Genomic DNA, 17290 nt, shown 5'->3' with positions numbered 1-17290 from the left:
AGTGTGGTGAGTGTTTGGGGCTATCCCATTATACTATTCGTGGTATTTGGGACTCTTTTAACTGGTGTTACATATTTCTGATGATGACTATCAATATCGCTTTGCTAGCTGAATTTAATTAAAGAGGTCTGTAATAGTAAATTAAGCTGCAAGTAATGTGATATATTGACAAGTTTTGAATATTTGCTGGTTTTATAAATGTGTACATTTGCTTCAATGATATTTTAATTTGACAATATGCGCGTTATTTCATGGAAACAGGAAACAGAAATTCATTATCAAGCACCGGTTACGATATGTCGAATCTAGGCCTGTATAGTGAGCTACGTTTATAGGTACATCATTTTAAGAATGCATAATTTCGTGGCATACATGTATACAATTTACAGCAATGTTTCCAGAAACTGGTTTTCACTCGTATTGTGTTACCGATCGCTAATTGCATGTATTCAGCACCTAAGTTAATATTTGTCGGCCGTTATTATACACTCATGTTTATTGCTATCCCGGAGATTTAGTGACCTCGGAATGACGTGTCAGTGATCCCAATGTCCTTATGCTTTGAGTGAACATGTCTCTATATTTTTAATTATTCCAATGCGTCATTAATTGCGACTTAAAATTGACTATATTATCATTGCTTCCCCATAAGGAGAGCTCTAGGTTGAGTACGCCAACATGGCGAACCGCGCACTCAACTTGGCGTACTTTCTCCTGCAGCGGAGACCTGCCATCAGCGATCCATGTACAGAGATCAGTGAAGGCATTCAATCTTAAAACTGCATTCAGTGGCAGACGTAGTTCTGAAACCCTCCGAACGATGTCGCTGCAATTGAAACTTGGTCAGAATTTGTCATCCCATGCCCGTGCTACCCTCTGCCATCTGTTAGCAACTTGAAGAAAGTCGGCATGTTTACAGCGAACGGGACCCACAGATTACCCCCCAGCGAGAACCCAACGTGACGAAACTGACCAATGCCACTGGGATGACTTACCTCACGTGCCTGAGTTGTGGCTAACTAGTGAGTTAATTCATTGTGTGTTTTGCTGATTAGTGACTTCATTCTGTGTGTGCTGTTCCTGTGCTATTCGTCGTTTTCGGTGTTTTATTATATTTTGCGCACATGTGGTATTAACGATGGATGAGTCTAAAACGGATATAATTGTAAATCAGTTTGAAAAAGTCATTTACTGGCCGTTCGTTTGATGAAAAGATTCAAATAGTTAAAGCCGGGAGACCTCTACCTTCCCTTGAAATTTCTTCTTCTTCTTCTTAATCTGCTTATCCTCCAGGGTTGGCTTTTCCCTCGGACTCAGCGAGGGATCCCTCCTCTACCGCCTCAAGGGTAGTGTCCTGCAGCTTCAGACTCTGGGTCGGGGGATACAACTGGGGAGGATGACCAGTACCTCGCCCAGGCTGCTTCACCTGCTATGCTGAACAGGGGCCTTGCGGGGGATGGGAAGATGGGAAGGGATAGACAAGGAAGAGGGAAGGAACCGGCCGTGGCCTGAAGTTAGGTACTACCTCGGCATTTGCCTGGAGGAGAAGTGGGAAACCACGGAAAACAACTTCGAGGATGGCTGAGGTGGGAATCGAACCCACCTCTACTCAGTTGACCTCCCGAGGCTGAGTGGACCCCGTTCCAGCCCTCGTACCACTTTTCAAATTTCTTGGCAGAGCCGGGAATCGAACCCGGGCCTCCGGGGGTGGCAGCTAATCGCACTAACCACTACACCACAGAGGCGGACCCTCAAAAATTTAAAAACAGAAAACAACAATTGTGTACGCACGTTCAATCCAGAAACTTACATTAAAACTCTTTGGCTCGAGTTCACCTACATGTAATTAGGGTGAGTAGAATTGAAATTTACTTAATACATTGTGTTAACTGCATGGTTACTAGTTGCATGCCTCAGTGGAGATTCCAGGATACGCCATTGATGATCTCAGTATATTTTGGCGAAAAGTAGGTGGTAAAAATCCTGTTATATCTGACAGAGCTCTAAGAATGATAATACCTTTTGCTATCACACATAGATTTGAGAGTGGTTTCTCAACCTTACTAACAGTAAAAGCAAAGGCCAGAAACCATCTCAATGTGGAACATGACTTGAGATGTGTGTTAAGTGAAACTAAACCTAACGTAAAAAAACTTGTGAATGCAAAACAATTTCAACTTTCACATTAACTGTCATTAATTAATTAAGACACTACATTGAAATTGTAATTGCGTATATATTTGTGCAATTTTATGATTAATAAAGGCTATTTGTACGCTTGTGTTGTTTTCTTCGGTAACATTTTAAAGGGGGAGGGGGGATAAAATAAGCTTCCCTGATAGGTCATAGGGGTAACAAGACTGAAAAGGTTAGGGATCGCTGGGCTATGGTGTATATAACGTAGCGGGCCCTTAGCAAATTTGGACTTGCAGAAATTCAGGAATATTATGGACAAGGCTAGTAATTGGTATATATATTACTGAATACATTCTCCACGTACGGGCAAGTTACAATGGAACTGTTATAACGTAAGGTAGTCAATATTTGACATAAACATACACACTACAAAAACTAAATTACCAAAAGTGTGTTCGTAATTTCGTCACCCACCAAATTAATGAAAAGTACAATTAATTTTGATATACTTTTCCTTTCTAACTTACCAAGCACTCTCCCTATAATGAATTACCTGAAAGCCATCTTCGAAAAATTTTTTTTGGTACTCTTTTTAACACAGTATTTCAGCGTTGCTTGTGGCATGTTAAACGCTTTACTTGCATATATGTCACCCATTATCTTGTGCTTCGCTGCCTCAATAGCCTTTTCAAAGCCTCCTTATCCCACTGATTGAGTTTTCCCACCTGAAAATAACAATAAACTTCATGAATAACAAATAAACTGAAGAGGGACGAAATTACGAACATTTCCTGATTTATTATAACGGCCGCTACAGTAACTCATGCCAACCACCTCCGTGTAGCAATTACACGCCAGGAACTACACCACACGACTGAAGTGCAGTCCAGTATTTCATACACATAACAGTGCTCATTCTAGGAATGTTGCACTAACTCAGCTCACCATGAAAAATGTACACGGAAACTAAACGTGGTGCACATAGCCAACTCTCAAACAAGACAACGGGATAAGGCTACGCGTGTGCGCGCGGCTAAACATTACGTACTAACCGTGCAAACTGGAAATCGCTAGCGGGACGAAATTAGGCGCGGAGACGGAATTTGTCCCCCATCTCATAATTTTTAAACTTTTGCCCGGAGCCTGCGGGGCCCCTTAAAGGCATTGCGGGCCTGCACGTTACATCTCTGAGGATTGTAGTTGTTATATTTGGTGTTTACAGACTCTAGAACTGTAAGTTACGTAAGGATAAGATAACATGTTTGATAGATGCACACATTATGATGAACTTACAGCGTGACCAAGTGTTTCTTGATGATATGATAAGCCATGACATAGCATCAGATGCAGATAACGCAAATTATCTGACGATGCACTTTCCCCATGACGTTACAAGGCTGAAAAAGGAGACCACACTTCCTCTTGCGAAAATCAAATGACCATAAATCTGTGGCTTGGCTGTAAAAAGGCCAATGTCAAATAACCTGTTTTCGAGCTATAAGCATTTGAAGTTTTACTTATACATTTTCCAACTTTTTTTTTTTTCAATAACTAATTTTAATTTCTCCGTAGAAATCAACTGGTTAAACGTTCAATTTTTTCTACCGTGTTCTTTAAAATTTCCTAGGCAGGTCTATAATTTGTACCAGTAATCTAACATTATTGGCAAGATTTTATTTAATTAAACGTTAACAATTCGTTTAATATTTACCAAGCACATTGACCTGTTTAATCCGTTGCACCAGGCTGTATCTTAATTAAGGTCAAGGCCACCTCATTCCACTCCTAGGCCTTTCCTAACACATCGTCGCCGTAAGACCTATGTGTGTCGGTGCGACGTAAAACAAAATGTAAAATGTATATGTATGTTGCAGGCCAAGATAAAATGTTTTTGTACCTGTTATTATCTCAATTTAAAAAAAAACCAAAAAAAAAACCTTTTGAACTTTTAGAACCAAGCCACAGAAATAAGTCTCTCGATCACGGCAATCTATCAATGACTGCTCTTTTCAGATGATCACCAGCCATAAGACATAGTCTGCACGTTTGCTAGATAACATTCACCAATCATCCATACTTTACATCACAGCCTGCACGGTTGCTAGATAACATTCGCCAATCATCCATACTTTACATCACAGCCTGCACGTTTGCTAGATAACATTCGCCAATCATCCATACTTTACATCACAGCCTGCACGGTTGCTAGATAACATTGTTGCTAGATAACATTGGCCAATCATCCATACTTTAAATCACGGCCTGCACGTTTGCTAGGTAACATTGGCCAGTCATCCCATACTTTACATCACAGCCTGCATGTTTGCTAGATAACATTGGCCAATCATCCCATACTTTACATCACAGCCTGGGCGGTTGCTAGATAAAATTGGCCAATCATCCCATACTTTACATCACAGCTTGCACGGTTGCTAGATAACATTAGCCAATCATCCATACTTTACATCACAGCTTGCACGTTTGCTATATAATATTAGCTAATAATCCATACTTTACATCACAGCCTGCACGGTTGCTAGATAACATTGGCCAATCATCCATACTTTACATCACAGCCTGCACGGTTGCTAGATAACATTGGCGAATCATCCATACTTTAAATCACGGCCTGCACGGTTGCTAGATAACATTGGCGAATCATCCATACTTTACATCACAGCCTGCACGGTTGCTAGATAACATTGGCGAATCATCCATACTTTACATCACAGCTTGCACGGTTGCTAGATAACATTAGCCAATCATCCATACTTTACATCACAGCTTGCACGTTTGCTATATAATATTAGCTAATAATCCATACTTTACATCACAGCCTGCACGGTTGCTAGATAACATTGGCCAATCATCCATACTTTACATCACAGCCTGCACGGTTGCTAGATAACATTGGCGAATCATCCATAGTTTACATCACAGCCTGCACGGTTGCTAGATAACATTGGCCAATCATCCATACTTTACATTACAGCCTGCACGGTTATTAGATAACATTGGCCAATCATCTATACTTTACATCACAGCCTACACGGTTGCTAAGGTTACAGTTCCGTCACTCCAACTTCCGTGACATAAATCTTCATATTTATAACAAAAGAGGTTTCAAGTAGAGAAATGCATTTAAAAACATCTCGCGTGTAACGTACAATATTGATATAAATATATTTTAAGGCTGGGGCCCATCTGAAATTAGTTGTAGTTGTTCTGTTTGAAATTAGCGACACATAATGTGTGACGCGAAACCATGCAGACCGTGATGTAAGATTGTAAGGTGTGGATGGATGGCCAGACAATGTTACCTAGCAACCCTGCAGGCTGTGATGTGAGAGACAGGTCGCTGCGCTATGTGAAATATTTCAGCTTAGAACTTTGCCGGGTAAGGTTCTGTCGTCTAAGGTTCAGTACTGTGTGAGTAATTTCACATATTTTTTTAAAAAAAAGTTCCTTAACGTCGCACCGACACAAATAGGTCTTATGGCGACAATGGGAAGGAAACAGCCGTGCCCTTAATTAAGGTACAGCCCCAGCATTTGCCTGGTGTGAGAATGAGAAACCACGGAAAACCATCTTCAGGGCTGCCGACAGCGGGGTTCGAACCCGCTATCTCCCGAATACTTGATACTGTAACACAGAGTTTTGGCTCTTTTGATGCATGTGCTGTGGGTCAGTATTCTTCCCACATTATTATTACCTAGAAGTTTCCGCAGCCTCGCCGACGATGTAAGACATACGATAATTTTCATTTCCCCAAAGGAAAATTTAACATAGTGTTTAAAACTCAGGATTTCATTAAGAGCTACAAATCTTACCTAAGTAATCTTAGGATATATTTATATAGCCTCGCTTACCAAGCGAATTCGCTGTAAGGTTAGGGGCGCGCAGCTGTGAGCTTGCATTCGGGAACAGTGGGTTCGAACCCCACTGTCGGCAGCTCTGAAGATGGCCTTCTGTGGTTTCCCATTTTCACACACCATGCAAATACTGGGGCTGTACCTTAATTGAGGCCACGGCCGCTTCCTTCCCACTCCTAGCCCTTTCTTGTCCCATTGTCGCCATAAGACCTATTTGTGTCGGTGGACGGTAAACATACATACATACATACATACATACATACATACATACATACATACATACATACATACATACATACATACATACATACATACATTATCATTATAGACTGTTATGCCTTTCAGCGTTCAGTCTGCAAGCCTCTGTGAATTTACTAAACGTCGCCACAATCCTCGATTTGCAACTAGTGTTGTGGCCTCATTTAGTTCTATACCTCTTATCTTTAAATCGTTAGAAACAGAGTCTAACCATCGCCACCTTGGTCTACCTCTACTTCTCTTACCCTCCATAGCAGAGTCCATTATTCTCCTAGGTAACCTATCATCCTCCATTCGCCTCACAAAACCCCACCACCGAAGCCGGTTTATGCGTACAGCTTCATCCATCGAGTTCATTCCTAAATTAGCCTTTATCTCCTCATTCCGAGTACCCTCCTGCCATTGTTCCCACCTGTTTGTACCAGCAATCATTCTTGCTATTTTCATGTCTGTTACTTCTAACTTATGAATAAGATATCCTGAGTCCACCCAGCTTTCGCTCCCGTAAAGCAAAGTTGGTCTGAAAACAGACCTACGTAAAGATAGTTTCGTCTGGGAGCTGACTTCCTTCTTACAGAATACTGTTGATCGCAACTGCGAGCTCACTGCATTAGCTTTACGACACCTTGATTCAATCTCACTTACCATACTGCCATCCTGGGAGAATACACAACCTAAATACTTGAAATTATCGACCTGTTCTAGCTTTGTATCACCAATCGGACATTCACTTCTGTTGAATTTCTTACCTACTGACATCAGTTTAGTCTTCGAAAAGCTAATTTTCATACCATACTCATTGCACCTATTTTCAAGTTCCAAGATATTAGACTGCAGGCTTTCGGCACAATCTGCCATTAAGACCAAGTCGTCAGCATAGGCCAGGCTGCTTATTACATTTCCACCTAACTGAATCCCTCCCTGTCATTTTATACCTTTCAGCAGATGATCCATGTAAACTACGAACAGCAAAGGTGAAAGATTACAGCCTTGTCTAACCCCTGTACGTACCCTGAACCAAGAACTCATTCTACCATCAATTCTCACTGAAGCCCAATTGTCAACATAAATGCCTTTGATTGCTTTTAATAATCTACCTTTAATTCCATAGTGCCCCAGTATGGCGAACATCTTTTTCCTCGGTACTCTGTCATATGTTTTCTCTAGATCTACGAAACATAAATACAACTGCCTATTCCTCTCGTAGCATTTTTCAATTACCTGGCGCATACTGAAAATCTGATCCTGACAGCCTCTCTGTGGTCTGAAACCACACTGGTTTTCAACCAACTTCCTCTCAACGACTGACCGCACCCTCCCTTCCAAGATGCCAGTGAATACTTTGCCTGGTATACTAATCAATGAGATACCTCGATAGTTGTTGCAATCCTTCCTGTTCCCTTGCTTATAGATAGGTGCACTTATTGCTTTTGCCCAATCTGAAGCTACCTTACCAACACTCCATGCTAATTTTACTACTCTATGAAGTCATTTCATCCCTGCCTTCCCACTATACTTCACCATTTCAGGTCTTCCTGCTGCCTTATGACAATGGAGTTTATTTACCATCCTTTACACTGCCTCACGCATAATTTCACCAACATCATTTTCCTCCTCCCCATGAGCTTGGCTGTTCGCAACACCACCAGGGTGATTTCCTTTTACATTGAGAAGATGTTCAAAATATTCCCTCCACCTCTCCAGTGATTCCCTGTGATCTATTATGAGTTCACCTGAATTACTCAAAACACTGTTCATTTCCTTTTTCCTCCCTTCCTAAGATTCTTTATTACTGTCCAGAAAGGTTTCCCTGCTGCTTGACCTAGCCTTTCCAGGTTGTTACCAAAATCTTCCCATGACTTCTTTTTGGGTCAACAACTATTTGTTTCGCTCTGTTTCTTTCATCTAGATACAAATCCCTGTCTGTCTCGGCCCTTGTTTGGAGTCATATCTGATAAGCCTTCTTTTTACGTTTACAAGCTGCTCTCACTTAATAATTTCACCAAGATGTTGGCCTTTTCCCATCTTTACACACAGTTGTTCCTAGGCATTTCCTTGCTGTTTCTACTACAGCATCCCTGTATGCCACCCATTCACTTTCTATATCCTGAACCTGCTTACTGCCTACTGTTCGAAACTTCTCACTAATTATATCCATGTACTTCTGTCTAAGTTCCTCGTCCTGGAGATTTTCTACCCTTATTCGTTTGCAAACAGATTTCACTTTCTCTACTAGGCCTAGAGATACTTAGTTCACTACAGATCAGATAGTGGTCTGTATCATCGAAAAATCCGCGGAAAACTCGTTCATTCCTAACAGATTTCCTGAATTCGAAGTCTGTTAAGATATAGTCTATTATGGATCTGGTACCCCTAGCCTCCCACGTGTATGCTTGAAGAATGTATTCGTAACAGCTAAACCCATACTAGCACAGAAGTCCAGCAAACGCTTCCCATTCCCATTAGCTTCCATATCTTCCCCACATTTACCAATCACCCTTTCGTATCTTTCAGTTCTATTCCCAACTCTCGCATTGAAATCGCCCATTAGCACTATCCTATTCTTGCTGTTGACGATGACCACGATGTCACTCAGTGCTTCATAAAACTTGTCAACTTCATCCTCATCTGCACCCTCACATATTGAATACACGGACACATTTCTAGTCCTAATTCCTATAACTGACAAATCTACCCACATCATTCGCTCATTTACGTGCCTAACAGAAACTATGTTGCGTGCAATGATATTCCTGATAAAGAGCCCTACCCCAGACTCTGCCCTTCCCTTTCTAACACCCGTCAAGTACACTTTATAATCTCCTATCTCCTCGTTATCTCCCCTTACCCGAATATCACTTACTCCTAGCACATCCAGATGCATCCTCTTTGCTGACTCGGCCAGTTCTACTTTCTTTCTTCCATAAGCCCCATTAATATTGATAGCTCCCCATCGAATTCCATTTCGTTCGCTAAGTTGTTTCTAAGGAGTCCCTCGCCTGTCAAATGGGAGTGGGACTCCGTTACTCCCATAGGTCCGAGGCTTGCTTAAAATGTTCTGAGCTCGGTAAATTCATGAAGTAGGATGCTACCCTACTTGCACATAGTCCAAGTGAGGATCTCTCCTCTAACGGGTTATGGGCCACCGGTAGATTGCATAGTCCTAGCCACCTGAGCACAAGGAGGGCCAGGACTCAGAATATGTCCGAGATGCCCACTCCCATTCCATAGCAACTGGTATCCCGACGACTCTCAGGACCACTTACTAGGCCCCTCAGCCGCTGCCCATGGTTCACGAACTAGGACGTGACTACAGTAACCCACAAACGTTAAGCAACTAATAAAAAAAACTGTGAAATTACTCATACAATATTGAACAGAACCTTACCGAGCAAAGTTCTATGCTGAAATATTTCACATAGCGCAGCGACCTGTCTCTCATATCACAGCCTGCACGGTTGCTAGGTAACATTGTCTGGCCATCCATCCATACCTTACAATCTTACATCACGGTCTGCATGGTTTCGCGTCACACATTATGTGTCGCTAATTTCAAACAGAACAACTACAACTAATTTCAGATGACTCCCAGCCAACACCACCATCACCTCCCCACCATGCACTCGATTCACGTCCATGTCCCGAACACTGCTGTCCTATACCGCCAAGCTGGAAAATGTATTTCTAAGGCAGGGCCTCTCAGGGTGCATGCGCGTGGTGCATGCACTGTGCACGGTGCAAAAGACGACTTGGCTTGGTTGACCAGAGTGCAGACCCCCCACTCCTCGATTTGGAGCAATAGCGCTTACTCTCTCTTTCCTCACGCCTGTCTCGCTCGCTCCGCCTGCCTCCCTCTGCCCCACTTGCGCCGTAGCGCTCCAAATCCGGGCTGACTTGAGCCGAGTATAGGCGAGTTGAGCCGAGCTTAGCCGAGTAGCCCAGAGACGAAGCGTTGATCCGAGCCATGCCGAGCGGCAGCGATGCACAGTGCACGGAGCTCTTGCGCCTCTATCTGCACGCGTGAGATTTTGGGCGTTTGAGAGGCCCTGTTCTAAGGTGTTGTCCTATTTGGCAATGCTAATTAACCCTCTGTAACAGCCTTGAGTGAAATAAATTGCGATGTCATCTTTTCATACTCAAGTACTGATTACCCTCAAGTGTTGATGGCGTGTTCTAGCAGCCGATAAGATGATATCGGGTATCTTCCAAGAGAACATAAAAGACGCTCTATTGAACAGGCATACAGAGTTTATGTCCGGTATACAACATGGAGCGTTGGTCAGGTCGTGTAGCTTTAGTCACAGGAGCTAGTGCTGGTATAGGAGCAGCTGTAGCCTACCAGTTACAAGACCACGGAGTTCATGTCGTAGCTGTGGCACGGCGAGCGGAAAAGATAGAGGTGAGTGGGGAAAGTTGTATCACTTACTGAGGAAACGCCCTGTCCATCAAATCGGCAACAGTGAGTTCAGATTCTTATTCTCTCTAGGTATAAGCATCGTTTAGGGCAGAAATCCATTATGAGAGCCATCACTATACACCAGTTCCAATACTTTGAAGATCAAAGTCTCAAAAGAGTGACTAAATTTCTAGAAAATAGAATTCAGAGAATTAGAGTGGGTGAAATAGGTGGAACATGATCTGGTCCTGCAATGATTAGGAAAGGAGTACCTCAAGGCAATGCTATTGGACCTGTGTGTTTTTATATACATGAATAATGTGATTAAAGAACTGGAATCATAGATAAGGCTATTTGCGCATGATGCGATACTGTATAGAATAGTAAATAAGTTACAAGGATGTGAGCGACTGCAAAAATACCTCTACAATTCTGCGAGAATGGCAACATATGGTGGTAAGCGGGATGAAAAGTCAGGTTTTGTGCTTCACAAAGAGGAAAAGTTTTCTCAGCTTTAATTGCTGTGTTGATGGGGTGATAGTACATCATGGCGATCACTGTAAGTACCTAAGTGTTAATATGAGGAAGATGTTGATTGGGGGAAATGAAATAAACCGAATTGCTGTGTTGATAGGGTGATAGTACGTCATGGCGATCACTGTAAGTGCCTAAGTGTTAATATAAGGAAGATGTTCATTGGGGCAATGAAATAAACTGAATTGTAAATAAAGGGTGCGGATCTGAAGGTATCTAGGGGTTGTAGTACGGAAGTAAAACAGAGACCATGTAAGTCACTGGTAAGATCATAATTCGAGGCTGGTTCTAGTGTATGGGACCTACAGCAGGATTACTTGATTCGAGAACTGGAAAAGATTCAAGAGAATGCAGCACGATTAGTTCTGGAGTACATAGTGATCCGAAAATGTTGTACACTTCTTTCGGCTAAAGGGTATGTTCCGAGCTGTCAGTGAAGAGATTGCCGCCGTAGACGAATAAGTCTGAGTGGAGTTTTTAAAAGTAGATTATATCACAATCTTCTTCTTTTCCTACCGCTTTTCCCCACACCTGGGGGATCCCGGGTGCGAACTGCGTTGCACATGTTGATTTGGCCTTGTTTTATGGCCGGATGCCCTTTCTGACGCCAACCCTGTATGGAGGGATGTAATCACTATTGCGTGTTTCTGTGGTGGTTGGTAGTGTGGTATGTTGTCTGAATATGAGGAGGAGAGTAGAAGCAGAATATATCACAATATGAAGATAAAATTGGAATTCAACAGGTGAAATTATTCGTTTATAGTAAGAGGAATTAGGAATTGAAATTATTTACCAAGGGAGATATTCGATAAATTCCCAATTTATTTGAAATAATTTAAGACAAGGCCAGGTAAACATCTGATACGGAACCTGCCACCCGGGCGGCTGCCCTAAATGCAGATCAGTGGTGACTGATTGCCCATCTGCTCTCCACGTTTCACTAGAAACGAAATATTCATTTATTTTATGTAATAGTTTGACATATTGTGAATTCAGGTCTTCTGGACGAGTAATACTTCACCTGAGTGAACGGTATTGTATAAGCACGAAGCGAGTTTTCGGACGAATCTGTCATTACATCGGTCTGCCTTTAGGTCGACTTTATTGTACAGGAGCGAACGCTTGGGGGAGGCCGACTCAAGATATCGTATTCGTAAGTTAGAAGTAAGAGACGTGAACGTAGGGCAGATACTTGAAGTGTTGAAGTCAAGTTTTGTACATTTGAACCCTTTTTCGGAAATTGTCATTATCCTGCGTTTCTTGAAAATGATGATTGGTGATGTGTACTGACCAAGGCACTGATACAGCATACCATTCTTAAGAGCGCACCACCTCCTCCGCCAGAGACTTCACTATTTTTTTTTCCTATATACCAAACAACTTTCTATTTCTTTTTTTTTTTCTTTTTTTTTTTTCTGTAACATAGAGAACTCGCTTTCATCTACGTTGAATATAGGGATCTAACTTCTGTCCGTCACACAGAATTTCTGAAAGATGAATCTATTGAATCTTCTCTCTCGAGGCCTGGATCTTTCTTCAGGTGGTAGAGGTGATGCTAGTTTTAATAATGTTATTTACTTTACGTCCCAATAAATTCTTTTTTTTAAGGTTTACGGAGACGCCGAGGCGCCGAAATTTAGTCCCGCAGAAGTTCGTTTACGTGCCAGTAAATCTACCGACACAAGAATCATAGTTTTAAGAGAACTACAACTGGGAAAACATCCTCTATTAACTCTGATGAGAAGGGGAAAAAGTAGAAGAGGTCCGACACTTCGAAAATGAAGACGTCGGCCAAAGAAAGACAAGGGCCATGAAGGGTGTGAAAATGAAAGAACTCCTAGGCCTCGTAAACCAATAACACCATCGAGGTCGTAAAATAACACGAATTGACCAAGAGAGGTGGGATAGGTTGGATGAAAGTGAAGAGCCTGGCAGAAGTTATGTGGAAGCTATGCCAGGATTCAGTTAAGGGCCCTGTGGTCACCAACCTATGCTGCCAAGTTAAGATCCCCTGGGGCCCCTTTTAGTCACGACAGGCAGGGGTTACCGTCCCCATTCACAGGGGGAAAGTTACTTCAGGCTGCTTACTTGAAAATATCAGGATGTCTTTCTATGAATGTAGAGTACGATAGACTTTCATCATAACAGAAATCATGTGGCCGCTAGTGATGGGATATTTGATTCGGTTCACGTTACTGAATGGATGCGGTGATTCGATTCACGGCACATCAGAGTCATGGTTCCTGTTACATCTGCGTAGTAGCCTACTGATAGACAGCAGTAACAGCATTCGGTGGCCGCTGCTGCCATCTGGTCTTCATTCTAAGAATTGCTTTGATATGCGTCATTCAGTTTTCAACACCGCCGTCTCAATCCTATAGCTCATTCCACGTTAAGAAAACAGTATTGCTCTTATGAACCTACAAGGTTGCATTGTTGGATGCGCTTGAGAACGGTTGGCTGTTGAGAGAGCTCTTGCATTATTGTAGTGATAAAGTAGTGAATAAATATTGAAATAGCTTAATTTTGTGTATATCTTGATTCATTTAGTGCTGTTTATATAGTGGTGTTTAGTGCTTGTTGGTAGAAATTGGGAGTAGTAAATAATTATTTAAATTTTGTAACAAGTAATTCAGTTGGTCTTCAGTAAATTACGTTTTCTAGGTTAAGTAGGCTAACTAGGTGCACCTTGTTTCGAATTTAGGTTTAGGTAATACTTTAGGTAACAATATTAACTTTAAAAATATTTGTAAATATCTGTAGATTCGTTGGTTGTACTTACAAAGGCAGATTATCATAAGGAATAGTACCGTAACTTCTGCAGCAACTTCTCCGGTATTTCGTATAGATATACGTTCAAACTATCGCGAAGGTAATAACTTACTACATTAAAAAACACGATACGCCTGTAAACTTCCATTTAAAAAGAAGTTAAAGAGATTACACGGTAATAGTTAACAGTCGTATTGTTATTGATTATTGTCGATCCTCATATTCAAATATTGCATTGTTGGCTACAGTCGTGAACAAAGGGTGTAGTGTAGTCAAGTAAATAGAAATAAAAATCAGCTGACCTTGTATTCCATTCATTTGTACTTCTGAGTAGGTAGTTAGTATCCGTAATTTATATTTCGCTCCCTCGATCTTTCAGTATTTATGAGCGGTTAGCTAATAATAATAAAGTTCATATATCCCAGTAATTGCAGTTCAAGTCCCTGGAGTAGTAGTAGTAGTTTTGATAGAAATATTTGAGAAATTATTGTAGACAACCTCGTATTTTTCAGTAGGCCTAATTAAGGACACTTCTTTTTTCTCCGTCCCGTGGAGTAGGGAAAATAATAGTAATCCACCAGCTGTAATAATCACATAACCACATTTCAGTTGAATTGTAGTGAAGATAAGGTATAATATATTAGATAGTATCTTGCCAGTTATATTCGTGTTTTTCTTTGTGTACGGCAATCCTTTTGATACTTAAGCATTTAACCAAACGCAGTGTAGTGTAGTGTAGATACATTGTAGTATAGATACAGTACATTTAGATAGTGCCGTATCTTGCGTGCTATATTCGTGTGTTATCTTTCGTGTATATCTATTAGACCGTAATACTAATAATAATTTGTCTAAGCATTTAGCTTCGTTGGTAATCTTTGAGTACAGTAGTTCTTGCAAATTTCATTTCTGTTGTGCTTAGTAGTGACATACGGTACGGTACCGGTATCGTAATTAGGATACGTCTGAAAGTAGTTTAAAAATTACTGTAGTGTACTGTACAGTAGTATACGAGTAATATCCTATTAGAATTTAGTGTGCTTATTTTATTATTGGAAAATATTTGTGTAGTACTGGTGTGGTAGAGGTATCCGTAGAAACTCTTACTAAAATATTGTTGAAAATATTGCAGTTTGGAATTGTGTAGTTCTTGTGTATTACTTTCGATATTCAGTAATTAACAGCAGCTTTTATCCTGTTAGGGGTTGTAGGATAAAAAAATAAAAAAATAATAGAGCACGACTAAGTAGTATTGTAGTGTAGTCGTATATTAATTACCTTATTGTTGTGTACTATCCCAGACAATATATCCCTCCGTTCATTTATTTTTTTGCAAATAAGTTATTTAATTTTTTTAATTTAAAATTTTCCCCCCCGTAAAGAATGGCTAAGGAGCGCGAGTGTACTTATTGTGGGTGTGGTGAGGCATTGAGGGGTATGAGGGAGGAGTTGGAAAGTTTGAGGGAGATAATTAGGATTCTCACAGAAGACGGGAAGGAAGATAGGACTCCCTCAAACAATGTACAGGTTACAGTAGGTGTACAAGAGGGAGGGGAAGGAAAGGGAGGAGTTGTAGAAGACAGGTGGTCTAATGTTCTAAGGGGAAGGAGATTGCAGGCCAAGGGCTCTATTCAGGATCAGAATTCAGGACAGGTGTCTGTGCGAAATCGGTACGAGTCACTCCAGGTAGAACAACAGAGAGAAGATGAGGGACCGGGAACTGTTGCTGAGATGCGTGGAAGTAGGAGGAAGGGAAAAGGTAGGAAAGGGAAATGTAGAGTAGAGGATAGGAAAAGACAGGTGGAACAGGGTCATGGGAAGGAGAAAAGGGAGGAGGAAGTAGCTTCTGCAGCTATCAGGAAAGATAGGGCTGACCAGGAGGGGAGGGGATCAAATGAGGTGGGTAGGGTTGAGGCTCTGGTCATGGGGGATTCCATCGTTAGACACGTGGGGGAAGTGTGTGGAGGAAAGGGAACCAGGGTAGAATGTTATCCAGGAATTAGGTTGAGGCAGATGTTGAGGAAAGTAGAAGAGAGGGAGGAGGGGAAGGAGAAGGTGGTAGTGTTTCACGTTGGTACCAACAACGTAAGGCAAGCTGATATAAGTACCAACATAGTTGGAGATGTGTGGGATCTGGTAAATGCAGCACGGGTGAAGTTTAACAAAGCGGAGATTGTTATTAGTGGAATACTGACTGGAGGGTGATTGGGGATTTAAATGAGACTATGGAGTGGGTATGTGGGAAACTGGGAGTGAAATTTCTAGATCCTAATGGGTGGGTAGGAGAAAGGGATCTGCGCTCGGATGGCCTTCATTTAAACCGCAGTGGTACGTATAAGTTAGGAAATTTGTTTGGAAGGGTAATAGGGAGGTACATTCAGGGAAACGGGATGGCCTAGGGAGCGGTGATAAGAGAACAGGGAACTGGAAATCAAGTAGGGATGACATAAAATTGTTAGTGTTGAACTGTAGAAGTATTGTAAAGAAAGGAATAGAATTAAGTAATTTAATAGATATATATTTACCAGATATTGTAATAGGAGTTGAATCATGGCTGAGAAATGATATAATGGATGCAGAAATTTTCTCACGGCACTGGAGTGTGTATCGTAGAGATAGGATAGGAATGGTGAGAGGGGGAGTGTTCATTCTGGTGAAAGAAGAATTCGTAAGCTACGAAAAAGTTAAAGATGAGACACATGAAATTCTAGGTGTGAGGCTCATTTCTAAAGATAATAGGCAACTTGATATATTTGGAGTGTACAGATCAGGAAAGGGTAGCACTGATGCGGATTCGGAATTATTTGATAGGATAGTCAGCTATGTGGGAAACGACATGGAAAGAAATGTGATTGTAGCGGGAGATCTGAATTTGCCAGATGTCAATTGGGAAGGAAATGCGAACGACAGGAAGCATGACCAACAAATGGCAAATAAGTTATTATGGGAAGGACAGCTGATTCAGAAAGTGATGGAACCAACCAGAGGGAAAAATGTTTTGGATGTGGTGCTGATAAAACCAGATGAGCTCTATAGGGAAACTGAAGTAATAGATGGTATTAGTGATCATGAAGCTGTTTTGGTGGTAGTTAAAAATAAATGTGATAGAAAGGAAGGTCTTAAAAGTAGGACTGTTAGGCAGTACCATATGGCTGATAAAGCAGGTATGAGGCAGTTTCTAAAAAGTAACTATGATCGGTGGAAAACAGTAAATAAAAATGTAAACAGACTCTGGGATGGGTTTAAAGAAATTGTTGAGGAATGCGAAAACAGGTTTGTACCTTTAAGGGTGGTAAGGAATGGTAAAGACCCACCTTATTAT

General features: G+C 41.4%; 1 protein-coding gene across 1 annotated transcript in view; it reads left to right on the top strand.

Annotated features, from left to right (window-relative positions):
- The first annotated feature begins 10476 nt into the window (after nucleotides 1–10476).
- Nucleotides 10477–17290, top strand: part of LOC136876981 (farnesol dehydrogenase) — a 30037-nt gene continuing 23223 nt past the window's right edge. Inside the window, exon 1 of the mRNA XM_067150757.2 lies at nucleotides 10477–10665. Coding sequence (XP_067006858.2) covers nucleotides 10534–10665 — 132 coding nt within the window. The 5' untranslated portion in view covers nucleotides 10477–10533. The remainder of the gene's footprint in view (nucleotides 10666–17290) is intronic.

The sequence above is a fragment of the Anabrus simplex genome, chromosome 7, assembly GCF_040414725.1.
Source record: "Anabrus simplex isolate iqAnaSimp1 chromosome 7, ASM4041472v1, whole genome shotgun sequence".
In the NCBI taxonomy this organism is placed as follows: Eukaryota; Metazoa; Arthropoda; class Insecta; order Orthoptera; family Tettigoniidae; genus Anabrus; species Anabrus simplex.
This window is presented reverse-complemented; position numbering and strand designations above follow the sequence as displayed.